This window comes from Anomalospiza imberbis, chromosome 19 (assembly GCF_031753505.1).
Source record: "Anomalospiza imberbis isolate Cuckoo-Finch-1a 21T00152 chromosome 19, ASM3175350v1, whole genome shotgun sequence".
In the NCBI taxonomy this organism is placed as follows: domain Eukaryota; kingdom Metazoa; phylum Chordata; class Aves; order Passeriformes; family Viduidae; genus Anomalospiza; species Anomalospiza imberbis.
In genome coordinates this window covers 6,388,116-6,414,645 of record NC_089699.1, presented here as the reverse complement: position 1 = coordinate 6,414,645, position 26,530 = coordinate 6,388,116, and the positions used below count along the sequence as shown (strand labels likewise).

Sequence of the window (26,530 nt, the reverse complement as noted above, 5' to 3'; positions counted from 1 at the left end):
TGGCCCCTGCTCCCATTCAGCACAAAAACCAGAATGTAACACAAAGGACCAAGTGCCCAAACTGCAGCTGTGTCTCCTACTTAGTGGTATTTAACCAAGAACCACTCACTGCTGAGACAGAGAGCATTCACAGGAGAAAAAAAGCTTTGGTAAGATTTTCCCGAGGCACAGGATCACAGAACAGTTTGGTTGGAAGGGACTTTGGGGATCATCTCACTCCTCCTGCCCTGGGCAGGGAACAATCCCTGTCCACGGCAGACAAGGGCAGGCAGAGATTTTCACTGCCATCCCAACAGCAGGCTGTGTTAGACCTTTCCTGGCATCTCCTTTCCACATCCCCTGGCCCTGTCTCTGGAAAAGCACCTTAACTCTGTCTCCTGGGCAGTAGAAAATAACAGGACCATGGCAGTGGCCATGGATGCCTTGTGCACTGGCACGGAATGTCAACACACAGCAGAAATAACATTTCACCACACACAGTGGCCACAGTAGGTTGAAGTAGATAACTGTGTCTCAGGAGAGCAGAAACGGCCAAGATCCGCCCACAGTTCAGAATGCAGGTGAGGCTGTGCTCACATAACACCCTACCTTCTGCAAATGTAATGAGTCAAGTGCTTGGCCTCTGAAAAATAGCAGATTTTATTTGGTATGACATATGTTTGCAGGCAGGCAGTGCTAAGGGAATAAATCCTGATCTGACACCAGCTACCAAATCACTTGAAGCAAACTGGAAGCTCAGTTGCACCAAGTTCAGCTGGAAGCAGGGACAGGTGCATAAATAAAAAGCTCATTTTAGCTGTGGAAACTTCACAGCTGAGCATCAGACGCTGAGTGGTGACAGGAATGTGCCTCCTCCTGACACAGAGCCTGCAGCTGAGGGTGCCAAACCAGGCTAAAGACTGAGAATGAAGAGCTATTGAGTGACAGAAACCTATTTCCCAAGTGCCTAAAGGTGCCAAGCTGATCCATAATCCACATTTTCTGCCTGGCTCTGCTGTGGGGAGTGGGGAATGGGACACACAAAAAGTTCTCTACAGCTCATCACCACCCTCTCGTGGGAAAATTATCACAGCTCAGCTTTAATTAGCCAATTAATTTTTTATTTTATAATACTATTATTTTATAACTATTTTATAGTATTATTATAGCCCTGCCCAGCTACCTGCGAACCGCCTGTGGCTCCCGTAGTCCTCCGAGCAGGGCACCTCCACGAACCTGTCCTGCAGGTGGTCGCTGCGATGTGCCAGCACCTCGGTGACCTCCTCTGCGGGGATGCCGCCCTCGGTGACCTCCTCTGCGGGGATGCCGCCCCCGGGGACCCGCTCTGCGGGGATGCCGCCCCCGGGGACCCGCTCTGCGGGGATGCCGCCCTCGGTGACCTCCTCTGCGGGGATGCCGCCCCCGGGGACCCGCTCTGCGGGGATGCCGCCCGCGGGGACCCGCTCTGCGGGGATGCCGCCCTCGGTGACCTCCTCTGCGGGGATGCCGCCCTCGGTGACCTCCTCTGCGGGGATGCCGCCCTCGGTGACCTCCTCTGCGGGGATGCCGCCCCCGGGGACCCGCTCTGCGGGGATGCCGCCCGCGGGGACCCGCTCTGCGGGGATGCCGCCCTCGGTGACCTCCTCTGCGGGGATGCCGCCCTCGGTGACCTCCTCTGCGGGGATGCCGCCCCCGGGGACCCGCTCTGCGGGGATGCCGCCCCCGGGGACCCGCTCTGCGGGGATGCCGCCCCCGGGGATCCCATCCTGGCTGCGGAGGCGGCTCCAGACCACGAGGCCGCCGCCGGCCGCGGCGGAGAGGAGGAGGAGGATGGCTGCCTTCAGCCACCTTCCCCGGGGATCCTGCTGGAACCTGCCCTTCCTGGCGCTGCGGAGGGAGCACAGAACAGGTCCTGTGAGCGGGGAGGGACCGCCCTGGCCCATACCGGGGAGCCCCGTGCCCGCCGGTTCCCCGCACAACACACGCGTTACACGCGGTTCCCTCCCGGGCCCTCACCCCGCGGGATGCCCGGTTCCCCGCACAACACACGCGTTACAGACACACGCGGCTCTCTCCCGGGCCCTCACCCCGCGGGATGCCCGGTTCCCCGCACAACACACGCGTTACAGACACACGCGGTTCTCTCCCGGGCCCTCACCCCGCGGGATGCCCGGTTCCCCGCACAACACACGCGGCTCTCTCCCGGGCCCTCACCCCGCGGGATGCCCGGTTCCCCGCACAACACACGCGTTACAGACACACGCGGTTCCCTCCCGCTCCCGGGCCCGGCGCTGCGCCACCGCCTCCCCACCGGGGCAGCCCCGGGAGCCGCAGCGCCGCCGGGCCTGGGCGCCACCGCCCCCGGGACAGCGGGCAGGAGGTGACGGCCGGGGCCCCGCGCTGGTGGTACCTGCTGTGCCGGCGGCCCCCGCGGCCCGGGCCCGGCCCGGCGCTGTCGGGGCCGCGGGGCAGCGCCCGCCGCTGCGGAGCCATCGCGCCTCCTCCGCCCCGAGCGATGCGCTCGGCGCGCCTCGCCCTGGCCTGCCGGCCTGCCTGACTGGGGGACGCGCTCGGCTGCCGAGAGCGAGTGGAAGGATCCAACGCAGAGCCGGGAGCGGCGGAGGGGCGGCACCGGGACAGGGGGACAGAGGGACAACGGCACACCGGGACGGCAGGGCGCGGGCGGGCAGCGCCGCGACAGCGGGGCGCGGCCGGGCGGGCTGTGCAGGGACGCCGGGGCGACAGGCCAAAGCAATCGAGGCCAGAGCATGTGGCGGCGCCTGGTGCACCTGGACCTGAAGGGCGCCGCGCCGCGCGTGCAGTACCTGGAGCAGGTGAGGGTGACCCTGAGGGAGGTGAGGGATGTGCCTGGAGCAGGTGAGGGTGACCCTGAGGGAGGTGAGGGATGTGCCTGGAGCAGGTGAGGGTGACCCTGAGGGAGGTGAGGGATGTGCCTGGAGCAGGTGAGGGTGACCCTGAGGGAGGTGAGGGTGACCCTGAGGGAGGTGAGGGATGTGCCTGGAGCAGGTGAGGGTGACCCTGAGGGAGGTGAGGGTGACCCTGGGGGAGGTGAGGGATGTGCCTGGAGCAGGTGAGGGTGACCCTGAGGGAGGTGAGGGATGTGCCTGGAGCAGGTGAGGGTGAACCTGGGGTAGGTGAGGGATGTGCCTGGAGCAGGTGAGGGTGAACCTGAGGGAGGTGAGGGATGTGCCTGGAGCAGGTGAGGGTGACCCTGAGAGAGGTGAGGGATGTGCCTGGAGCAGGTGAGGGTGACCCTGGGGGAGGTGAGGGATGTGCCTGCAGCAGGTGAGGGTGAACCTGAGGGAGGTGAGGGATGTGCCTGGAGCAGGTGAGGGTGACCCTGAGGGAGGTGAGGGATGTGCCTGGAGCAGGTGAAGGTGAACCTGAGGGAGGTGAGGGATGTGCCTGCAGCAGGTGAGGGTGAACCTGGGGTAGGTGAGGGATGTGCCTGGAGCAGGTGAGGGTGAACCTGAGGGAGGTGAGGGATGTGCCTGCAGCAGGAGAGGGTGACCCTGGGGTAGGTGAGGGATGTGCCTGCAGCAGGTGAGGGTGACCCTGAGGGAGGTGAGGGTGAACCTGAGGGAGGTGAGGGATGTGCCTGCAGCAGGTGAGGGTGACCCTGAGGGAGGTGAGGGATGTGCCTGGAGCAGGTGAGGGTGAACCTTGGGGAGGTGAGGGTGAACCTGAGGGAGGTGAGGGATGTGCCTGCAGCAGGAGAGGGTGACCCTGGGGGAGGTGAGGGATGTGCCTGGAGCAGGTGAGGGTGACCCTGAGGGAGGTGAGGGATGTGCCTGCAGCAGGTGAGGGTGAACCTGGGGTAGGTGAGGGATGTATCTGGCAGAGGTAAGGGATGTGTTGGGATCAGGTGAGGGATGCACCTGGTATGGAGGATGTCCCATATGAAGGTGAAGGATGTATTGTGCTCAGATGAGGGATGTACTGGGCTCAGGTGATGGATGTATCTGGTATGGGTGAAGGATCTGTTGGGCTCAGGTGAGGGATATACCTGGTGCAGGTGACAGGGGCGCAGGGTGGTGGCACTGGTCACAGCCCAGCTGCATCCCCAGTGTCCCCTCCCTCCCTCCCTCAGGTGCTGCCGCTGCTCCGCGCCCTGGGTGCCACCGGGCTGCTGCTGGAATATGAGGACACCTTCCCGTACACGGGGCCGCTGGAGCTGCTGCAGGCCCCCCACGCCTACAGGTAGCGCCGCGTACCCCGCAGGCAGCTCCGGGTGCCCGCAGGTGCCCCGGGCCGTGCCCGGCGGGCACTGACGGCCCGCTCTCCCGCAGCCCCGAGGAGCTCCGGGCGCTGCTGAGCCGGGCGCGGGCGCAGGGCCTGGACGTGGTGCCGCTGGTGCAGAGCTTCGGGCACATGGAGGTGAGCTGGGCGTGCTGGGCTGGGCGAGAGCGGCTGTGCCGAGCCAGCAGTGCCCGGGGGCACAGCAAGGCTGGGGGGGTCTCGGGCTGCAGCAGGAAGAGCATTGGCAGCAGGGCAGGGAGTGATGCTGCCCCTCTGCTCAGCTCTGGTGACATCTGGAGCAGTGCGTCCAGTTCTGGGCAGAAACCGCGGCCAGGAAGTTCCACCTGGACGTGAGGAAGAACTTCTTCCCTGTGCAGTGACCAAGCCCTGAGCAGGTTGTCCAGAGAGGGTGTGGAGTCTCCCTCACTGGAGATATTCCAGAGCCCTCTGGACAAAACCCTGTGCCCTGTGCTCTGGGATGGCCCCGCTGGAGCAAGGAGGTGGGACCAGATAAGCCACTGTGCTCTTTTCCAGCCTGACCCATTCTGGGATTCTCTGCTGGAAATTTCCAATCCAAGTCCCGGTGCTCTGGTTACCCAGCTCTGCCAGCTGCAGGATTTGACATCAGGGTCACACTGCAGTGACCTCCCTGTTTCCTTCACCCACCCTGTGAGGTACTTCGTGGTCAGAGAGCCCCCAGCAGCGTGGAGCAGCAGCTGTGCTCCTAGCCTGTCCCTGGGGCTCAGCCAAGCCAAACCCCAGGTTTAGCAGGACACCTGCCCTCAGAGCCTTGGGGACAGGAGGACGCTGCTGTCCCCTGGTGTGGCAGCTGTCCCCGAGCTCCCGTTTCCCTTGCAGTTTGTGCTGAAGCACAGGGAGTTCGCCCATCTGCGGGAGGTGAAGGCGCTGCCCAACGCGCTGAACCCGCACAAGGAGGAGTCGCTGGCACTGGTCAAAGCCATGATTGACCAGGTCATGGCCCTGCACGAGGACTTGCAGTGGTTTCACATCGGATGTGATGAGGTGGGACTTCTCTTGAGCTGGGAATGTTTCTTTTCTTCTGAGGAATGATAGCAAGGGCTGAGGCTTCTGCATTTCAGTGGTGTCCAGGCCATGTTTGGGTGGGATTTTGGGGATAGAAAACACCACTCGAGCCAGTGTAGAAAAGTCTTTTTGACAAAAAATGATTCCAGTAGCACAGGTTGTCATTTCCATAGATATGAGTGTAATATCAAAATATGGAAAGCAGCTTCTTAAAGCTAACAGCATTTGGGTTTAGGTCAAGTGAGTGTTTGTAGTGAGATATCAATTAGAGCTGTTCATTAGGAATCCTGGAAGTTTGGTGTAAGATACTGGCTCATTGTTCTGGGTAAGTTACTCAAGTAAACCCTTCTGTGGTTGGAAGTGTTGGGTTTTTTACCTTGGTAGTTTTTCTCCTTGAGAAGACTCAAGTTTTTCTTTCTCATAGTTTCTTAAAACCATCCTGATGGCATACAGATTCCTGGAATTCATTATGACCACTTAACTGTACTGATATTAGTTTAGCATTTTGTGTCCTGTTGTGTTGAAACTGGTGGGAAGGATAGACAGGGAGCTGTTATAAAGCAAAATACTATTTATGTAGAATAAATAAAACCTGCTCTAAACCAGCAAATTTTAATTCACTCTCTGCACGGGACTAAGTATGCTGGGCCACCCTTGAACATGGCCCCAGGTTACTTCTAGACTCACATTTGGATGATCTTCCCCAAGCTAGGAACCTCATTTTATCTACCTCAGGTCCCGATGGGTTGCTGGATTTGAAGTGAATAAATGTGGTGAGAGCTACTTTGGGACAAACATCCCAAAGGCAAATAGGGCATATAGATATTTTAGTTTCTGTAGGAAAATTCCCTCAAGTGATGCCTGTAATCATGGCCACAGTCTCCTGCAGACTGATGGAAATGCTTGCAGTGTCTTCAGCACTGAGAGGTGCTTTTGAAGGTGTCCACTCAGGGGGTCACATCTGGACAAAGGTTTTGAATATTGTTTCCCTCACTTTCTCTATTTCTATACAAGAAGTCAGGATGATTTGCTTGGTGTTTCAGGTCTACTACCTTGGCGAAGGAGAGGAGTCAAAGCAGTGGCTGCAGCAGCAAAACAACACTCCAGAGAAGCTGTGCTTATCCCACATAAAAGCAGTTGCCACTTGTTTGGCCTGGTCTTACCCCATGGTGACACCCATCGTGTGGGACGACATGCTCAGGGGGATGAGTGAGGAAACGCTGGCAGGTGTGTGACCAGCCACGGGGTGAGGCAGCTTTGCACAGATAAAATAGATTGGTTGGCAGCTGAATTCATGAAAACAACAAAGCTGGCAAGAGTTGAGATGTGGTTTGTTTGACTAGAGAATAGAAGCACTCAGTCCTTGGCTGTCTCAGAGTCCCTGTGTGAGCATGGGCCAGTGTGAACACTTTAGTTTTCCATCACAAAATACTCACCCTGCAGTGGCTGCCATCAATTCTACTTTCCTTATACATTAAAACAACAACCAACATTAAAACAAAACAACAACTTCTTAACATCTGTGGTCCAAGTCTAAATCTCTGTGCCTCTCACCACTTCTGATGTGAGGGTGATCTGATCCCAAGCGGTGCAAACTCACAGAGAGAAGCTGCAGCCCTGTGAGCATCTTTGTGATCACGGTGCACATCATGAGGACTTTGATACTGAATTGTGGGGTAGCTCCAAGACCTTGACATCACAAGTCTTGTTTGTGGAAAAATATCAAAGCACTGCTAAAATCTGAGTAGTCTGAGCACAGATGGAGTTCGAGCATTTTCAGAGCCACCTTACATGGCTGCTGTAAACAGATTTAGATGGTACCAGGAAGAGCTGTGCAGCTCATCCAACAGTGACTGGCCTATTCAAGGCTTTGATAGTGGGAAATCATTCCCAAAAATGCAGGTGGGACCCACGGAGTTTCCACAAGAACAGTACAGCATCTAGTGCACTCTACTGCCACAATAACAGAATAAACAAATTAAATGTGATGGAGTTAAAATAACTGAATTTCTGCACCATTTACTGCAGTTTCTCTAGGGGTCAGTTTCACGTGGTTAAAACTAGCTGAGCAGTTAATTATAAAAGGAGTTAAAGCTAAATTTGTATCTTTAGTTGTACTTGAAAAGCTACATTTTGTGCAAACATAGCCCAGGCACTCTGTAAGTGAAAGGGTCAATGTTACATTTGAATTCAGCTGAATCTCCTCTGTGGCTCTGCCAGTGGAATCCAGCTGGTACACAGAGAGATGCAAGGAGCTAAGAATGAGGTGGGCTTGGGGTGAATGGGATCTCTGATAACTTGTCACTGCTCCTCCGTATTAATGGTTTCACCATGCCTGAGGACAGTGGCCCTGGGCAGGTGCCAAATCCTGGCCAGGTTGAAAATGCCCAGGGGCTCTTCGGCTGTTAGTGACAAGCCATAGTTGTGGTCACATGCTGCTGCAGCAGTAATCTGTACTGAATTCTCATTTAAGCAGCTGTTTTCCATGATTTAGAAGAGCTCTGTTCCTTTCAGAGTCCGGGGTCCCACAGCTGGTGCAGCCCATGATCTGGGACTACGCAGCAGACATCGATGTGGTGGGCAAAGGTTTGTACTTCTCTGCTGAGCTGTGTAGAAGCAAAATAGCCAAAGCAAAATTCTGTCATTAAATCCTGCCTTAGCTGGACACCAAAACATTCTGGTTTTGTTGAATTGTTTTTTATTGCCTTAATAGCATAAAGACAGCCCTTGTTTGATTTCACATCATAATTGCTATTACTTATTTTTTCTATTTATGTTTCCCCTATGAATGACTTGCATTGTAGGCTGCTTAATTATTTTCAGCAGAGCTATGGAATCACTGATAGGAGATTCAGAGGTTTTCCACAAGCACTGTTACATTAATTCTCCTTGCATTAACACCAGTAGCAGCACATAACTCTGTATTGAACAGCTCTGCAAAAAAAGCTGCAGGGCTTCATACAGCTATAGAATTTAGAGGGAAGCTCCTAAAGGCTCCTGTCAGGCATCTAACATTCATGCAAATATTTCTTTGTTGCCAGAACAATCAGCTGTCAGATGTTGTGCATGCTTGTTACAATCTCACAGCTCTTAGCATGGAAGCAATACAGGGGAGTGGAGTACAGCAAGTGACACATGAAAATAGGAGGACAGCCACTCAAAAGGCTGCTCAGAGGGGGTGTCAAATCCCCCCCTCCTTGCTGATGCTCCAAGCCTGAAAAGCCTCAGCAGCCTGTTGGATCTGGAGCTGCGTTCCCTTCACTGCAGCACTGCAGCTGGGGCTGAAACTGGAGGAAGCTCATCCTGTGGGTGTCCCTTTGTGTCTCCCTGCAGTGCAGCTCATAGAGAAGTACCGCAGGTGTGGCTTCTCCAAGGTGTGGTTTGCAAGTGCCTTCAAGGGAGCCACGGGAGTGAATCAGTCTCTAACACTGATTGGGCACCACCTCAGGAACCAGCTGGAGTGGCTGCAGGTGGCCAGCAGGAGCCCTGCTGATGTCCTGGAAGGTATCGCGCTGACCGGCTGGCAGAGGTGAGGAACGGCCTCTGTGTGCTTCCCAGGGTCACACATAAGCAAACTTCCACCCAAAAGCTCCCTAAGAGGTACAGGGAGGCTGGGGATTTAGAAGGGAACTCTGCCACCCTGCAGTTCTTCCTGTCTGTCACTGCTGGGCCTCGGCCCCAGACTATGAAGGGTGGATTTCAGAGTTGCAGGTAGCTGTACAGCACTAACCAGCAGGAACAATGGCTTTGGGGACACCACCACCAGCAGATTGGGTTGGAAGGCTTGAATGGATTTTGTGCCACCTTGAACTGCTCATAGACACACTGTAGTTCATGCATGGTGTGTCTATCTGAATGTCTGATAGGAACTCAAAAACTATGAAATCACATAAGAGACAAGAATTTGTTAATGTAATGAAGGAGCAAAACATTTTTATGCAGTCGGGAGGTTTTAGGGAATACCAGGGAGCTGATGTCCAATTTCTGACCCTAATTTGCCTCGAGTAGAGAATTTGGTTTTCATCTGTTCTTACTAGTAAAAAGGAATACTTCACCTTTCAGAGATAAGTGATCTCTGAGACAGAAACTGGTGTTTCTAAAGCTCTTTGAATTTTAGTGATTGACATATTAAAACTTCCCACTTGTTTAGTCTGCTCTAACAGTAAAATGTGTAATTAATGGATGTTTTCTTATGTAGGTATGATCACTTCTCTGTTTTGTGTGAGCTTCTCCCTGTGGGAATTCCATCCCTGGCCGTGTGTCTGCAGGCACTAAAGAATGGTACAATGACAACTTTATTCTCTCTCAGATAATGCCTAGCACAGGAGTGAAGTGACCTTCCCCTTGGATTGCCACAGACTTGTTCTATTTTGAGATGCTTTGCTGAATTGATCATAGCCTGAATTATAAACAATAAATTACAATTTGCACTATGGGAGCAGAGAAGTCTTTTGGCCTAAGTATTTAAAAATAGCCATTGTATCCTCTTCATTTATTGTGATCTAACACACAAATGGTCAAAAACTTCATGCTTATACTAAAAAATAAATTTAAGGTGTGGAATTGCTTTTCAAACTTACTTAAAACAATAGTGACATATACATGAGCCTAATTTAGTTTAGATTTAGAACGTGCTCATATGTAAAAGTTGTTTTAACTAATTGTTTTTCTGAAAATGGATCTAGGGAGGTAAAATACCTCCTGTAGTTTCTGCTTTCTTTACAGGCAGTTGCCAACAATATTTTTCTTATTTTCAAAATAAACCCCCACAATCCACTGATTTTTAATTAAGGCACTAGAAATATTCAGTACCCTGAACAGAAAGTTCAGAGCTAGGAAGTGCTCACCTTGCACGAGACAACTGTGTGAAAGACACTGAGCTCCTCCTCCCACCCACAAGTGTTTTTTCCTTCTTTTATTTCCATTTTACCTTTTAAAAAATTCTTCACCAAAGGGGAATTACTAAGCCAAGGCAGAATACTCCAGAAAAGCCCTCTTGTATGAACATTTTGGTTCCTTAGGCTCCTTTACTCATTTCCACTGTCTTCTGCCAGGCGGCTATTCTGAAAAGATTAAAGAAAATGTGGAAAATCTCCTGGGAATGCCTAACCTGGAAATTGATACTTTCATGAGGTAACATTCCAGCTGCAGAATTCAGGTGCTTCTCCTTGAGTGGTAAGTTCAGAAACTAACAGATCCTCTTTGGACAGCCCAAGTCTGGGGACCTTTCCTGGGAGCAATATCCTCACCCTTGTGACACAAATTAGTTTCCACCTCAAGTCATCAGTGGATGAACTTCTCGAAAGGAACAGGTAACGAGGTTTCTGTTGATTCTCTGCCTGGCTGCAGCAGTGTTGGAGCTGTATCATCTCAAAGTGGGGCACAACTCCAGAAAAGTGATTTAAATATCAAGCTCTGCATTTCAGGTGTCACTGACACCTAGGCAGAACATAATATTTACATCAAAATTTAAAATATTTTAGCAAAGTTCCTAAATACTGTATGCTGCCTTATTTGAAGCATATAGTTCTTTCCTTAATTACATTTTACTGCTATTTAAAGTTAAAATTAAAATTCTGAATGGTGTAGTTACAAAAGAAGGGAGCTTGAGATAAAACTTATACTGCAGCAGATGCTCAGGCGTTCAAGTTTCACAAGCTAATTCCAAAGATCTATGGACTGAAATAAACTCACTCCTTAAGCATCATGTCTGTGCAGGAGTTCAGCTAAAGCCTCCCTGGCAGTGTCAAACAGATGTTGCTGCTGTTTCATCACTGCTCCCACCAACATCCATTTTCAGGTATGTCACAGGCTGGTTCAGCCCCTACCACAGGAAAAGGAAGATTATTCATCCTATTGTAATGCACCACTTCCAGCCAGATGCTGTCAGGTAACAGCACTTGTTTTGCACTACAGGGGAAATAAAGTCTGATGTATTTTGGGCACTTGGGTACAGAGAATTGTGAGCCCCTACCTCTTTCTCTAATTACCTCAGAAACATCAGTGAGAATCAGACAAAGTATCCATGAGATGTTTTTATACAACATGTTTGGGTTGGAACTAGATGATCTTCACAGTTCCCTTCCAACACAAACCATTCTGTGATTCTAATTTTACCTTTGCCTTCTGTTGAATGAATTCTTTGAGAATAACTACAAAATTGGTCTCCAAAACCCTCTCCCTTGTTACTCCTGTAGAGCCCTGCTGCACCAAGTCCTTGGTGTAGGAGCTCACCTTGGGCCAGACTGCAGGCAGGGCTTGGAATACAGCCAGGCCCTTCCCCCTGCTCCCTGTCACCATGGGCTTTTCAGAATTTCTCCTAGACATTTTGCCAATTCATGCTAAAAGGTTCATTTCTACTTTATTTATACTTCTTTTTTCTTTTTTATTTTCTGTGATAAGGTGAATATCCAATCTCATCTATTCTTTCTGATAAAACCCAGAATGAAATTCCCAACAAATCTCACAGTGGGTTTCAGTTACACTTAAAATGTATGCCGTGTTTTTTTGAGCTCACATTTTGGTACTTTAAAAGTCTTTGCATGAGGCAAGTGCCAAGATCAATGGAACTTAAACAGAAAAGGCATCAAGCTTTTGCCATCTGAACAAAGTCCTTTGGGCTCTTGTAATAGATGCTTCTTTTCCTGTAAAGTGGTTTTAAGGAGAGTACTCCCTTCCAAAGGCCAGTAAGCCAACCCTCCCCTGAGGCAGAGCTCACCTGCAAATGTCATTGTTTCTTCCTTCTCACTTCTGCTCAGTCTCTTCTCCAAGTGGAATGCTGTGGTGCAAGACCTGCAAGCAGCCATGGAGCAGGTTTTCCACAGGTGTGCTATAGAGGAATGGATGGAGGAGAATGTCCACCCCAGCCTACAGAAGCTGCAGCAGGTGCTGGATGATTTAGAGGAAGCGATAAGAGCACAAAATTAGGGGCTTTTCAATTAGTCTGACTCACTCCCTGGGAAAACATGGCTACTGCTGGCTAGCCCTTGAGCTGCAGTTTGTCATCTTGAGAGTAGAAGCATGAACTGTGCTTAAACAAAAGTGACCTGAAGGCATGAAGGAATTTATTAGCATAAAACACTTCAACTCAATTTTCCTGTCTTAACACAAGCTGAGCCTTAACTCACCTGCCTGTAAGTCAGGTTTGCTGGCCTTGCGTAACAGAATGCAGGAGTGAGTCCCAGCTCACTCTCCTACAAGGCAGGAGAAAAACCCAGTTTCTTCCAAAATCAGGATTTCTAGCAACAGACTCTTACATAACAAAGACCTGGGAAAGTTCTACCCTAATATTTAGGATACTTTAAAAATGTCTGGGTCATTATGTTCTGTACCACAGCCTGTCTGCTGTGCTCTGAGTTGTGTCCTACCATTCCATCAAGAGGAATCAGGAGCAAGAGGGAGCTCCTCCTGGGCTCGGAGGGAAAATGCCTTGACACACTGGGCTGCTTCACCTTCTGCCACAGCACCACCTAAGCTCAGCCTAGTCCCACCCCACAGAAAAGCACCACCCCACTCACTGAGGCATCTCTTTAGCTGTGTGCAACCTGAAACTGCAGGTTTCCAGCTTTGTTCCAATTTGAGCCATGACTAAAGCTACTAAATATAAGGGAAAAATGCTGGTTTATTCTGCTTTAATGTCAAACTTGTCATAATGTATAGAAATGTATTTTGGGGACTTGTGGTGATTATCCCAATTCTCCACTAAATGGAAATAATTCAGAAGTATGGTAGTTAAATGTGTTACTCCAGCATGAATATTCAAAATATTTATTTTTGTGCTTCATTTATTCCTTTAATTTTTTTGGAAGCACCGGTATTGAAATTTTCTTGGAACAAAACATACAAAAAGTAAAACTACAGCACAAGATAAGCTTCAAGTGACTCAATGAGAGTCTCAGTAACTAGGTCCACATGTAGATCTTTATCTAAAAAAACCAATTGCTATGTATACCTGTCACATAGCTTGAAATAAACAAGATCTTAATTTATTTTACTTGAATAAAACCTTTGGTTTGTAGAAGGGTGTTGCTTTTTGTGTGTGTAGCATGTTGGTTTGGTTTGAAGGAGGGAAAATGGAAATATTCACCAACAGAGAGTTGGATCTATCAGCTTACATGGAAATAGAAGCTGGACTGCTGCAAGTGTCAGCAGGGTCACGTCTAAGCAGGTATTTGGGCTTCTTCTATTCTTCCTCCCCCTCATTAACTCCTTCAGTAGATTTGTTCCCAGTAATAATTTAGACAGCCATTAATATTTTAATAATTTTAATTAAAAACAATACAAAATACTACAGCGATGCAAAACAACTTATCGAAGTTGATTTTATCAATGAACTTTTTTTTTTAAAAAAGACAATACAACAAGGCCTTGCTGAAATTCTACTTGCAGTTTTAAAGTTAAAAAAAGGCAATTTCCAAACATTTTCCAGAAGTATTTTTGCCTCCCAGCCATCTATGACACTGGAAGAACTAGCACTCTTTATTTATTATGTGAGCCAGCTGAGGTTTTGCTATCTGTGTAACTTCATAAATACAGCCCAAGAGTCAGATCTCAGCTATAAATATGTGGAGTTTCTTTGAGACCTGCACAATTGATGCCAGGTATGGGATATTTCATTGTGAAGTACTGAAATAGGAGTTACACAAAGGTTACACAGAGCTGTGCTCTGCCTCTGCACAGATGCACTCTGGCTTTTGCTCGCTGCAGCAGCCACAGCCCCAGTCCCATCCCACCACAGCCATGCATGGAACTGCCACTGTGCTGCTCAAGCACGAGCTGAAGCCCCTGCTTCGTGGAACTCAGCATACAGTTATAGGGAAGGACGTGACGGAAGGGCTGCTTTAGGGGTCAGGGTGTTAGGAGCTAATCTAAGGTCTGCTAGGCAGCTTTTTAAATCATTGATAAGTCATGCAAACTACAGCTGTCCAGGCACAGGTCTCCAGCCAGCCTGAGATGCAAAAGTTAATGTCTACATGTGTAAGAGTCTCCTAGGAGTACCTAATTTCCTAACCAAAACGAGTCTTTCACATCATTCCTTTGAGTCCAAGTCGCTTTACAGCAGGCACATGTAAGGCCCTGTTTACTGGGCCTTTGACTTTGCAGGGCCCAAAACCATCCGGGAAAGCCTTCAGCAGAATGGTGAGAAGTGTCAGAAAAGGAGGATGAGAGAGGCCTCGTCCAAAGAGGGAAGAGTGGACCCTGTCCTGAGCTGCACCTGCTTTCCACAGTTCTGCAAGCTGATCCCATTGCTGAGGAGTGCACAGACACTGCCATAGACAAATCCATGAGAACAGCAATTGCAAGTTCATTGTACATGCACACAGTTACTGCACTGCATCTGGCCATGTCTTCCAGCTAAAAATGACTAAGTTTTAGAGGGCAAGAAGCTCCACATGTGGATCAAGAGAAACACAAGAGAAAAGCCCATCAGCCTGTGCTAACACTGGTGCAGTGTCCCACTGCCAGACTCAGAGGGATCAGTGCCACAGGAAGCTCCTGGGTGCATCAGCCAGCAGTGCCTGACACATCCCCACAGGCAGCACCCACGGCCTGCCAGAATGTCCTCAGGGTCCCATCCCGTTAGCTCAGACTACAGAACACAGGTTCCCACTGAAACTGGACTTGTTGGTACAGTGAGAGCTGCCAAATTGAAAATGGAAATGGCACAAGAGAGGATGGCTCCAGCTGCACCAAGGGAAAGGCTGAGGAGACAAAATATTCCTCCTAGACACACCGTGCATGGCAGCAGCCATCCCTCTCCTGCCCAATGAGGATACTGGAAAACACCTCTAAAGAGGTGATCACTGACATCAACCCAACATGCAACTTACTCCACAGCTTGTATTTCAAGTTACACTGTACCTCACTAAAGGTCATTCCCCTTTCTGTAGTCTCAATTTCCTTACATTGTTTTAGTCTTTGTCTAAGATATTGCATAGTCTGTAAGTGGAGACATGACTAACACCATGAATGCACAGCAAGCTGGACACACTACAGCTCAGCAGAAGCAGGACTCAGGATGCAGTGCAGGGTCAGACCAACAGATGTACCTCTCAAAAGCTGATTTTTAACTGGGGAACTACAGCGTGGTTTATGTCTTCCATGGAGTGTCAGCTCTCATGGGAATACAAATGAAAGCCAGCAGAGCTGAGACTGAAGGCAGGTAGTTTTGTCTGGTTTATCCATGGTCCACTCCGCAGGCTCAGAGTAAGTGCAGTGCACACCATGAATGCCCTCTGAATATCCTTGATACAAAGCAGCAGCTACCACAGGCTGAGTCCTTGTGCTTACTCTGTACCATTACATACTCTAGGACAGTACTTCCTGCTGCAAGTCCTTAGAACACTCACCGTTCTCATTTTACACTGTGGGGGGAAAAGAGTTCTCCAAATCCCCAGTTTCATTCTCCTCTCTCTAAAATGAGCATCACCTGGGGTATACATTACAGTGGATTCAAATGAGGAACTCTACATAAAGTGTTACACCCTGCAACATTTTTTAAACCGGTTTGATGATTATGCTTAGCCTATAGCTGTGCTGGAGAGTAAAGGCAAATTTAGCTAATTGCCTGCAACCTACTTTATCCACATTCATACACAGCAGTTTCCCAGTTCCAGTGCTGTGGGGTAGGCACCAAAAGCCCCATGATTACCCCAGCAACTCAGAGGACTTTCAGGAATGTGTACTGGCAGAGGTCTGTACAGATACCTGACACGATTACAAGTTTTTTATCTTATTTAAAGGAAACAGAACTAGTTCTGTGCTGCAGGCAAGCTACATTAACAGCCATGTCCCTGCTGCAGTGTGAGTAGCTTCCACTGACAGCACCAGGCTCTGCCTCTGCTCACATCCTGGGTCTGTACAGCTGGAAGGGAAATCTTTGATGAGCAGGTGCTCAACTTCAGACCAAACTGGAACACACAACAGGATGTGCCTTCTATCAAAAATTTTCAGAGCCTTCTCTCAGTAGAGGTAGAGGTAGAGTGACTGGAATCAAGAACACAGGCTCTTTTAAATTCTGAAGAAACTGCTGCCAGGAGACATTTGCTGCTGGCCAACCGTGAAAGCAGACAACACAGTTACCTCGTACCCTGTTCAGATCTCCTAGATGTAACTGTGTAAATAATTTCTAAATCAGGTCTACAGACCATAAGATTCCTAAATAAAACCTAGTGAACTTCAGTACAAGCAGCTGTAGCACGCTGAAGGAACCTGCAGCTTTTTACAATTTTTTCTTGTACTGACATGTTAATATAAGCATGATGGAGTTCTAGTTCTAGACAGAATATGTTGACTAACAGAGGTAGCTTTTACTTTAGAAATACCTTGAAAAAAATTTATATTTTAACTATTTATGAAACCATTGGTCAGAACAGAGGACACCACACACCTGGAGTAAAACACAGGTACAAGTGAGACATTGAGTCTATGCTACCTACCTTAAAAAAAGTTATTATTTAGCACTTCGGTATCATTTCAAGTGAGGAAATACTCAACAACTCTAAGCTACCAGCTTGTTTGACATCAGTCTTTTCCCTAAAGTTATACATGTCCCTGCTTCCTTTCTAAATACACAGTTCAAATGGTAAACATTGAGGTCTAGAAAAAGATTGCTCTGTCCTGCCCAGAAGTTAAGCAGAACAGGATTAAGGTAGAACATCCCAAAAACATTTCATCATGATCATTTTTCCTTTGCTATCTATGGCTCCTTGGTGAGTATGAGATAAGTTAAGACACTGTTACAAGTTGATCAACCTGATGTTTAAAATTCCAAGAGAGGCATTCAGACTTCAGTTTCCACAGATATCCAATGGCAAGTCAGTAGTAGAGAACATAAAAGTGCCACTACTCTGCATCTCCTAATTGCATATATTAAAGGGGAAACCTCAAAGCATTGTGTTATGAGTTACAAATTCAACTCTTCTACATTTCATATACAGTACCTGCAGCAAACGTTTGCAGTAAGCGGAAGTTCACATCTGTATCTTCACTTCATTAATGGAAAAGCAATTATTTCAAACCAATTCATTAATAAATAACTATTCCTAGACAAGTTTGATGAGGTGACAGAAGTTCAAAAGCCAGCAGTGTCCACATGCAGGGTCTTGAAGCAGATTAGCACTAAACTATGACAGATTCCACCCATTGTAAATGCACACGTTGAGAAATGCCCAGGTCAAGGTTGTGAGGGGTTTCTTTCTCTGAAGAAACCAGATGTATTTTCCAGATGTGTGAAAGCCTCTGCTTGCTTCAGTTCACAATGACTATCAGTATTTCACCTGTGGTTCATCTGCATCACTTGCCTCTGTTTCGCTGCTCTGGGAGAAATCTTGTGGGGTCTCTACTCTGTCCAGTTCCAGAAAACCTGTAATGAGTTTGGCAACTGCTTCCACATCACTGTGGAAAAGAAGAAACAATGGAAGAGTTAGTAAAACTAATGCTGACAAGAGCAGGCATGCTAATTCCTGAGAATAACTGCCTAGAGGGAAAGTCATATGGGCATAGAGGGTGTGGCTGACAGCATGCCACACCAAGCCATTCCCTCCACATCAGAACAGATCAGTCCTTTCCCTGTCCCTGCTGCAAGGCTCCTTATTATCAATGCTTAAGATAAATTTTCTGTTAACTAATACACCAAATGTTTGCAAAGTAGAATTAATACCCTCTGCCACTGCATAGCCCAGGAAGGTAAGTCCATCAGAAATGCAGTACTAAAGGGATCTTAGATATTTAAACATGATCCTGACAGATGGTGCTAGCCAAATGTCTGCAAATGAAAACATTATGGGGTTTAAAAGGTTAAACTGAGTAACACAAGGTCATAACAGCAAGTCTAAAAACTGAGCTTAGTTATAATGATGCCTTGTGCAGGCTGCCCTAGAGCAGAGGCTGGACAGAGCTAAAGAATAAAATAGGGATTTATTAAAAGGATCTCCTCCATGGATCCACCTTGGGCAGCACCAGAGCCCAGCCAGGGCTGCACCCAAGATGAACCCAAATGGTCCCAAAATGCACGAGCGCTCCCGGGGGCTCTCCCTGTGATCAGCTCTGCTCCATTGGCACATTGGAGTTCATTGTCCCATTCCAGCTTTAGCCCATGCAGTCCCATCCTGCTTGTTTTTCTCTCTTCAGTACATGCTGTTTGTGCTCTTGGGCCTGAGATTTGGATCATTTGTCCTTGGTGCCCAGCTGGAGAAGGAATTGTTTTGTCTCCCTGCTCTGTGCAGAGAGCTCAGCATCCCCTAATATGAAGCCCAGACCCACACACTAAAGCAGCACAGAATCTGAAAAACATAAAAGCCAAAACCTGAGGCATCAATAATAGCTGGCAATTATTGACCCCCGTGATTGGCATTTCCCACCTTACACATTCTAATTTTACAAAGCCCCCACTGCACCTTCTGCAGCCCAGCACTGCACTCTGGGTGAGCGGGTGTGAGAATCCGGTGACAAAGCGCAGCACAACCAGGTAACCCTTCCCGAAATAGCGCACGGCCTCCTCCTCCACGTTCACATCACGGATCTCGTTCAGCACGGCCACCACTGCAAAGATGGGCAAAACAGGCAGTGTCAGCATGACTGCAAACCCTCAGCACTGCCACCGGTGACACAGTGACAGGGACCCTGCTCCTGGGCACCACTGCTGTGATCCCTCACAGCCAGGGCAGTCCTGCAGCAGCAAACTGGTGCCTTGGGAAGGCTGCCCTAGAGCAGAGGCTGGACAGAGCTAAAGAATAAAGGAGGGATTTATTAAAAGGATCTCCTCAGTGGATCCACCTTGGGCAGCACCAGAGCCCAGCCAGGGCTGCACCCAAGATGAACCCAAATGGTCCCAAAATGCACGAGCGCTCCCGGGGGCTCTCCCTGTGATCAGCTCTGCTCCATTGGCACATTGGAGTTCATTGTCCCATTCCAGCTTTAGCCCATGCAGTCCCATCCTGCTTGTTTTTCTCTCTTCAGTACATGCTGTTTGTGCTCTTGGGCCTGAGATTTGGATCATTTGTCCTTGGTGCCCAGCTGGAGAAGGAATTGTTTTGTCTCCCTGCTCTGTGAAGAGAGCTCACCACCCCCTGATATGAAGCTCAGAAGTTCACACTAAAGCAGCACTGAATCTGAAAAATAGAAAAGCCAAAACCTGAGGTATCAAAACAGCTGCTGAGCTGCTCAGGCAAAAGAAACATGCACAGGGTGTGACTGCAGAACACTAACTGGGACAGGCCCTAAGGAAAAAGATACAGCCAGCCAGGCACTGGAGAGCAACCCAGTATTACTTATGTTTCCACTTGCTTTAATGGCAGTTTTAACTATTTTTCTGTATGGAACAGGCAAACAGGTGTTCAGTTTACTGAGATTGAACTAATACTGAAATATTTAACTGCTCAGAGCACCTGCTGATCTCTGCATGCTCACATGAATGGTACCTAAACCAGATATTATCGTAGAGGAAGAGATAACCACAGCTCTCCAATGTAAACATGTATCCTAAAGGAAAGCTCAGAAACATTAAACAGCCTTCTCTCCACATCTTTTATCTTCCATCTCCAAAATGAACTCTTTAAAAACAAATTCAGCTTAAGGTCATTCTGAATTTGGCCACTCTTCTGAGCTTATTGAGAGCTGGTTCTATTTACATCAGGAAGGAGAACAAAAACTCTGACATGGAAGAATAACCTGCTTTTGCAACAAAATAAAAGATCCTGGTTTGCAATAGAGCTACCAACTCACCACCATGACTCAACCAACTCACAGACCATACTGCAAATTCTGTTAATCCATCAGGAAGCCCAAAGGCCATCAGATCCTGCATTAACCTGAGCCTCCTAAACAGGCTGCTTTAAATGCATACTCTATACCTGCAGGATGTAACATGCCTGCTTGCATATGGTATCTAAACCTTTGCCTGCTCCCCAAAGCAGATGAGATTACAGGAATCTCAGCCTCTAGATCCAAAATTGAAGTTTTTCCACTAGTCCCAGCTGCCAAGCAGGCTAGCCAAGGGCAAGGTAAACACATTAACATCCCAAAGGAATGGCTAAGATTATTATGGAAAGCAATGTGTAGGCCTACTTACCCTGGATTAAAATAATTAACAAGATGCATTCAGCACACTGAGAAAAAGCATTTGGGCCCAGAGAGGCAGATTGTTACATCTGCTGCTTGGGAACAAAGCAGATCTGGAAGCAGATGTGACTTAATTTGAGTACAGAGCTCCAGAGAAGCTATTCAATGGGCACACATCCCTCTCTTCTGCTGCTCACCACATTTTCTACCACAGATGCTGCTTTCTCACCTTGTTCATTGCCTCCTTTTGACAAGGTCAGTATTTTTTTGTAGAGGTTGAATGTTTTTAGGCAGATTGTTCCCTTGTTCTTATCAAATACAGCTTCCTGTAAAATTGAAAAATAAGAATTAAGATTTTATTGAAAACACCATCACTAGCTATGCTTCAAAGTAAAATAAAAATAGTTCTATGAGAAAATAATCTTGGTAACAGAAAAATACAGAGCTAGCTCAGAGACACTCCTCTATTACTAGGCCATGAAAATCACAATCTTGCTCTTGGTTTTAACAGAAACTTTATATCTTCTGTGTGACTTCTAGAAGGGCGTTAAAAGTGGGTTCATTGACTCTCTTGCCACATTCCTCACATAATAAAAACTTTGCCTGGAATCAAATTCAAAAACCAACGTGTAACTCCTACAATTTTCACTTCTGGTGAATTTGACATTCCAGTGCTGTGCTCATTGGACCAGGCTTGCACAGACCTCAAATATCCCAATAAAATGGATATTAATGAAATGGGATAGTTCACATTAATCAATGAAAAGAGAATCTCGTTCTCTTTAGGTGAGTTGCTCATTCTAACACAACTCAGGTCAGCAGGGTGACAAGGTGGCTTATTGCTCTCAAATCAACATCCACACAATTCTAAACCAGAGGAAAACAGCTGAGCAGTTTGGAAGCTTAGAGCTCCCTTATTTAGTGGTTACTCTGTCATTAGCTTTAAGGCTAAATTCAAAATCACGTGGTGCAGCTGAATGTCCTGGTCATCCTACCTCTTTTATATAAAAGAACATTTTGGGCCAAGTCTCCACTTAAAAATACCCATATGTTTAGCTTCACATTTTTATGCTTGTGTAATCAAAGAATTATTGCCCTAATTCTAGTCCCAGTATAGCAGCCCAGAGGGTTTCCTCAAAACCAAAAGCATAACTTGTCTGTTTGGACTGAGCAACTGTGTGGGGCTGCTGGAATCAGCATCTGCCAACTGCTTCCTACTCACAGACCCTCATTTCCTGAGTTCAGCATCTTACCTCCCACTGCTCCAGATTCTGGGCTGCCACAAAGAAACACCCAGCCATGTAGAAGAGCTTCCATGCCAAGCTGTCTGAACAATGCAAAAAATGCACAAATTTAGCTTTTTTTTTCCCCCTTCTTTGGTATTCAAACAATCCTGAAAGCAACATGCTCCCTTTAAAAACAACAAAAGGAGGAAAGGTTTCTCTGCTGGAACATTTTTGCCTTTAGTTGCATTACAAGCTATTTTACAGCTCTTTCCCAGGATGAAAATACAGAAAGTCTGCACACTTTTCAGAGACTTCATTCACGCTGGGCTTCAAACCATGCAGAATTATAAGCATATGTATTATTGGCAAGGTTGTAACATCACATCTTTCTCTTCTGTACAAGCAAAGACATCTTAAAAGGCATCTACAAAACTGCCAACCTGCTGTCAAACACCAAATATTTGTGCTGCAGAGGACAAGGACAGGGATAATGAAAATTCAATAAAGCAAACATGTTTCTGCATAAAAGGAAGCAGTTGGTCCTCTTGACAAACAAACATTTGCATTTCATGTCCTGGAAATGTTTACATGTCACAGCCTGAATAATTTGCTCACTCAGGCTTTTAACTGAAGGCACAGTAGAGCTGTACTGGGATTTCAGAAAACTTTGTTGCAAGGTCTTAAGAAAAACAAGGCTGATTTAGCTGGTGGCTCAAGCAGCTTTCCCTGCATTTTGCTCTTTAAATAAAAATACGTGGGTTACATTGGTAGCACATTCCCACACATCATTAAGTTTTAACATTTGATGTTAATGGCATGCAGCACAAGAATCACAGGGCAGCTTCCAGGACAAATCCCATGGATGGAAAAACAGCTGGCATTTGGTGCAGTCTGCTGTACTGCAGGGGGAGGAAGCAGCAGAAGCTGTCTCATCCTTAAAGGTGTTTGGATGAGTAATCTCTGCTAGTGATGATTTGACAGTTTCCAGAGAAACAGAGAACTTCCACCACAGGCAAAGTAATCATTTCATTATGGTGTCAAATAATCATTACATGTCTTCCCAGGAGAGCTGTGAGGACCAGCTAATCACATTTATAAAACATTGAAAGTACAAAATGCCACAGAGTACCAATATCATTATTAAAAATACTTGCAAATGGAAAAGGAGGCTGAGTAAGAAATAGAGCACTAAAGCACAGTAAGCCAGACAGGCAACAGTTATTCCTGGTTTTAATACTGACACCACAAAGTAGGAGAAGAACTTCCACAGCCTTTGAAGGGCCAGACAGAAGCTGCAGATGAGTCATCAGCATGACAAACAGATTAACAGGAAAGAAACCCAAAAAAGTGATAGGCCATTACCTGCACTATAATAAGCAGCAGCCAAACCTATGGAGGCTATTCCTAGGAGGAAAGAGGAGAGAATTAAGACAAACAAGCAGCTCAAAAAACATCTAAAATTCCCTGATGAAAAACATCACTTTTCAAAAACAGGACAAATGTGATTGCAACATAGATCTCTATATGAAAGTCAAGTTATTTTTTTCTCTCAGTATTAAAAAAACTTCCATTCTGCAAAGGCATTAAAAGCCCAGGGGCTGGGGTCAGAAATGAAAATTTTGTGACATAACTGGGAACAGAACCTCAGAGGGACTCAATCTAACCACGACACCATTCTTACACCACACATACTACTCTCAGCACAGTACAACTTGGAGTGCCCACACAAACCTTGCAATGGTTATTTTCCCCTTTAAGTGCTCTGTGGAGCCAAAAGACAACTTTTGCAGTAAAGTTGTGTCAGAAACTGCCAGCTCTTTTCTCTCAGGGAGGAGAAAGCAGCTGAAGAGTGCCCCATGCCCCAGAGGCTGCTGCAACTGCAAAGATCTTCTCAACAACATCCCTGCAAGCAATGACAACGTGGTGTTTCTGCAGTGGGATGTGCTCAGCTGGAAAGCAGGATAGACCAGGTTCTCCCCAGCAGCTCTCTCAGTACAGTCCTAACAAGCTGATTTTTCCTGCATATTCACCAGTGTTTATAAAGATGCCTTTCAGAATATCCTGTAGGACTTTCCATTTCATACAGTGTCCTTAGGAGCTCAGCACCAACCACACACACCATCCAACCCCCAGCATGGCCACACTGCAGTTTTCCACTCCTGAAAATCGAGATGTTTCTCAACCTAACAGCCCCTTCAGAAGCTTCAGATTTCTATTGCTGCATGGCACATAAACCTTCTGTTCTTGATCTTTCAGGAGTCTCTTAAAATTCCATCCATGAGCTTCTGAGGTTCTCCAGATGAGACTGAAAGTCTCACAGTGAAACTGCCATGCTGAGGCTTCAGACTCATTTAGTAGCTATGAGAAAGGAAGAGTTCAAAGCACAATCATTCCTCTTCTGGAAAGGAAAATGCCTGGAAGGCAGGCATTTCACTAGGGGTTCTTTCAGGAGTTTATTGTGACCCTCTTCCCTTAAAGCAAGCTCTGAAATGAATGCTGTGGTCTTACCAACACAGAGAGACCAGGATCGGATGCCAGGTGACCTCTTTAGGTGAAGATGGGAATTTGTGCGTTTTTCAACCAACATGTACATCTTCAAAAGAAACTCCCAACAACCCAGTTTGACTCATGAAACCTCACTGGACCAAAAAACAGAAAAAAAAAAAAAAAGAAAAAAGAAAGAAAGAATTTTAAATCATTGACAATTTCACCAGTTTCCCTTCCAGGACTCACCAAGTCTTAATCTAGACTATAAAAGATACTCCAGGGTAAGAACGCAGTCTTTTTGGACAGGAAGAGCAATATGTACACTGAAAACAACCACAAAGTAAAACTGCCATGTCAAGAGTTGCATAACAACAACAGGAATCTGAACTCTTGGAAGAAAGTTCACATTTTAGGGGTAAAAGTCCCTTTCTATTATAATCAGATTCCAGAAGAAAAATGTGAAAAACAAGAACCTGGAACAACGTTGTTGCTAATTCCTGCAGGCCTTCAAACAGATAAAACAGCAAGGGGAATGGAAATCTCTTTTCCTGTGAGCTCAAAGGGTTGTGTGAAGGGCTAGTCTGGGAGCTGGGGCAGGACAGTGCAGCCTCCTGCACCTCTGACATGGGCTATCATCCCAGGAAGGGCTACAGCCAAGCACTGCCAGCATCCCATAATGCCACAGATGATGTTCCCATCTTCCAAGCCACCTCAGGAATACAACCAGGAGCTAACAACAAGCATGTTTGTCTGTCCTCAACAAGACCATGCCGTCAGCCTAGGCAGAAACAGTAGACTACAAAGAGAGGTATTAATTAAAACCAGTAAGAGCTGGGTAATCCCATGCAGCATTTTCAGTACATTTTTACTGTTTTACAGCATAGAATCAGAGTTATTTAGGGTGAGAAAGACCTTTAAGATCAAACCACTAACCCAGCACTGCCCAGTCCACCACTAAACCATGTCCTTAAGCACCTCACCTACATGTTTTTTGAACACTTCCAGGGATGGTGATTCCACCACTCCCCTGGGCAACCTGTCCCACAGAACCAATTTAGGGAGGCTGGCATTAAGCTGCTGTTAGCTGCCCATGATAACAGGTTCCCAGAAAATGCCAACATTCATCAGGTTTTGAATAACCATGAAAAACACAGAGAGAGCAGGTCTGAGCACATCCAAGTTCTCACAAAAGGCAAATATGTGATTTTCAATCCTTTAGTTTTCCAGCTGTTCTTGGATACAAGAAAATGCTCCTGCACTTCTGGTAGTTTGGATACAAAGCTCCAGGGGAGCAGACTTAGCCAGGTCTTTTCAGTTAAACAAAAAGCACCCACGACTTTGATTTTAATCTCTTAGCAGCACATCCGAGAGCATCTGAAACCGAAAGAGCCAAAAGCACTTATGCATAAGACACGCTCCATCTCCTCCGGATGTCAAGCATCAAATTTTAATTTTCAAATGACTCCTGTGAGTTGCTCTCAATATACCGGAAAATACTTCTGCATGTAAAACGCCTTCTCCTGCCTGTTATCAAATCCAAGTCATAAAATACATCGAGATCACTGCAGAAATCTCACTGTATTTAACAAATATTACACCCTACTTAGAACATAATTCTCACACATCTAAGTCAAGTCCATTAATGCAAACTTTGATATCTCCCCCAATAATGATTTAGGGAAGTTCAAGCAGGCAAATGCCAGTTTTGGTTTAATGTTGGACACTCAACATCAGTGCATTGTCTCTCACAGGCTGTTGCTTGCAAGAGATAGACCTTGGAATAAAAAGCACCAAAGCAGCTTCTAAAGTTACATTTAATAAATAAATAAATCATAAACGCACCCTAAAGCAAATACTAAAAGTTTTACTACAACGTTACGATGACAGAAAAAGAGGTATTTTTGTGCTGCTCTTTCATTTTAAATTCCAAACTCGCTTTTGTTTGAATTTGCCTAGTTTGACACTGATCTCCAGCATCAAAATAACATTCTCACGCTTCCTCCAAACTGTCGGTAGAGAGCCAGCAAAACCCATTGGAAGAACTGAAATTTCCACCCCTTGAAACCTCCACCACCACCAGCCATCAAGTCAGGACCACACATCAGCTGAATTTTCTTTACAGAGCTCATTTTTCTTCACCTCCCAAGCCTGCACCTGCTCCCACTCCAGCCTGGCTTCCCCCTCAGGGAGGGGAAGACCCTCCCCAGCCAGGGACCGGCCCTGCCAAAACCCACCCGAGCCGCGGCTCTCGTCCCCCCGCGCCTGGGGAACCCGAAGCCCCGCTTCACCCTGGCCCAGCCCCGCGCCCGCGGTACCTGCCCGGGCTCCAGCCGCGTTCTAAAGGGACCCGCGGCCGCCTCCGCGTCCCGCGCCCTCAGCGCTGGTCCCGCCTCAGGGACGGACGGCCGGACGCGCCCGCGGCCATTTTGGGTGAGGGCAGAGGATGGGCCACGAGCCTCCCGTCCCCGCCCTGA

The 26,530-nt window shown here is 47.4% G+C and overlaps 3 protein-coding genes across 6 annotated transcripts in view; 1 reads left to right on the top strand and 2 right to left on the bottom strand.

The window, feature by feature from the left end:
- Nucleotides 1-2,593, bottom strand: part of OGFOD3 (2-oxoglutarate and iron dependent oxygenase domain containing 3) — a 40,668-nt gene extending 38,075 nt beyond the window's left edge. For all 3 annotated transcript variants that reach the window (XM_068209372.1, XM_068209370.1, XM_068209371.1), the window contains exons 1-3: nucleotides 2,390-2,593; nucleotides 1,710-1,866; nucleotides 1,163-1,289 (exon numbers count right to left, since the gene is read on the bottom strand). In XM_068209372.1, the coding sequence (XP_068065473.1) occupies nucleotides 1,163-1,289; nucleotides 1,710-1,866; nucleotides 2,390-2,472 (367 nt within the window). In that variant the 5' untranslated portion in view covers nucleotides 2,473-2,593. The remainder of the gene's footprint in view (nucleotides 1-1,162; nucleotides 1,290-1,709; nucleotides 1,867-2,389) is intronic.
- Nucleotides 2,529-13,293, top strand: HEXD (hexosaminidase D). The gene is made up of 12 exons (XM_068209349.1): nucleotides 2,529-2,813; nucleotides 4,091-4,200; nucleotides 4,290-4,377; nucleotides 5,098-5,262; nucleotides 6,327-6,510; nucleotides 7,798-7,869; nucleotides 8,617-8,812; nucleotides 9,482-9,564; nucleotides 10,338-10,416; nucleotides 10,494-10,595; nucleotides 11,084-11,173; nucleotides 12,042-13,293. The coding sequence occupies exons 1-12, from the start codon at nucleotides 2,748-2,750 to the stop codon at nucleotides 12,208-12,210; spliced, it is 1,404 nt and encodes a 467-aa protein (XP_068065450.1). The 5' UTR covers nucleotides 2,529-2,747; the 3' UTR covers nucleotides 12,211-13,293.
- A 237-nt stretch (nucleotides 13,294-13,530) lies between these two features.
- CYBC1 (cytochrome b-245 chaperone 1) lies at nucleotides 13,531-26,516 on the bottom strand. 2 transcript variants are annotated; one of them, XM_068209378.1, is made up of 7 exons: nucleotides 26,372-26,516; nucleotides 24,078-24,208; nucleotides 22,932-22,973; nucleotides 21,597-21,670; nucleotides 20,573-20,669; nucleotides 18,681-18,825; nucleotides 13,531-17,679 (listed from the first exon to the last, which is right to left on the bottom strand). In XM_068209378.1, exons 2-7 carry the CDS (start codon nucleotides 24,160-24,162, stop codon nucleotides 17,550-17,552), a joined length of 573 nt encoding a protein of 190 aa, XP_068065479.1. In that variant the 5' UTR covers nucleotides 24,163-24,208; nucleotides 26,372-26,516; the 3' UTR covers nucleotides 13,531-17,549. The 2 variants fall into 2 exon arrangements, with proteins under 2 accessions (XP_068065479.1, XP_068065480.1); XM_068209379.1 differs by lacking the exon at nucleotides 26,372-26,516 and adding an exon at nucleotides 25,244-25,936.
- Nucleotides 26,517-26,530: the final 14 nt, after the last annotated feature.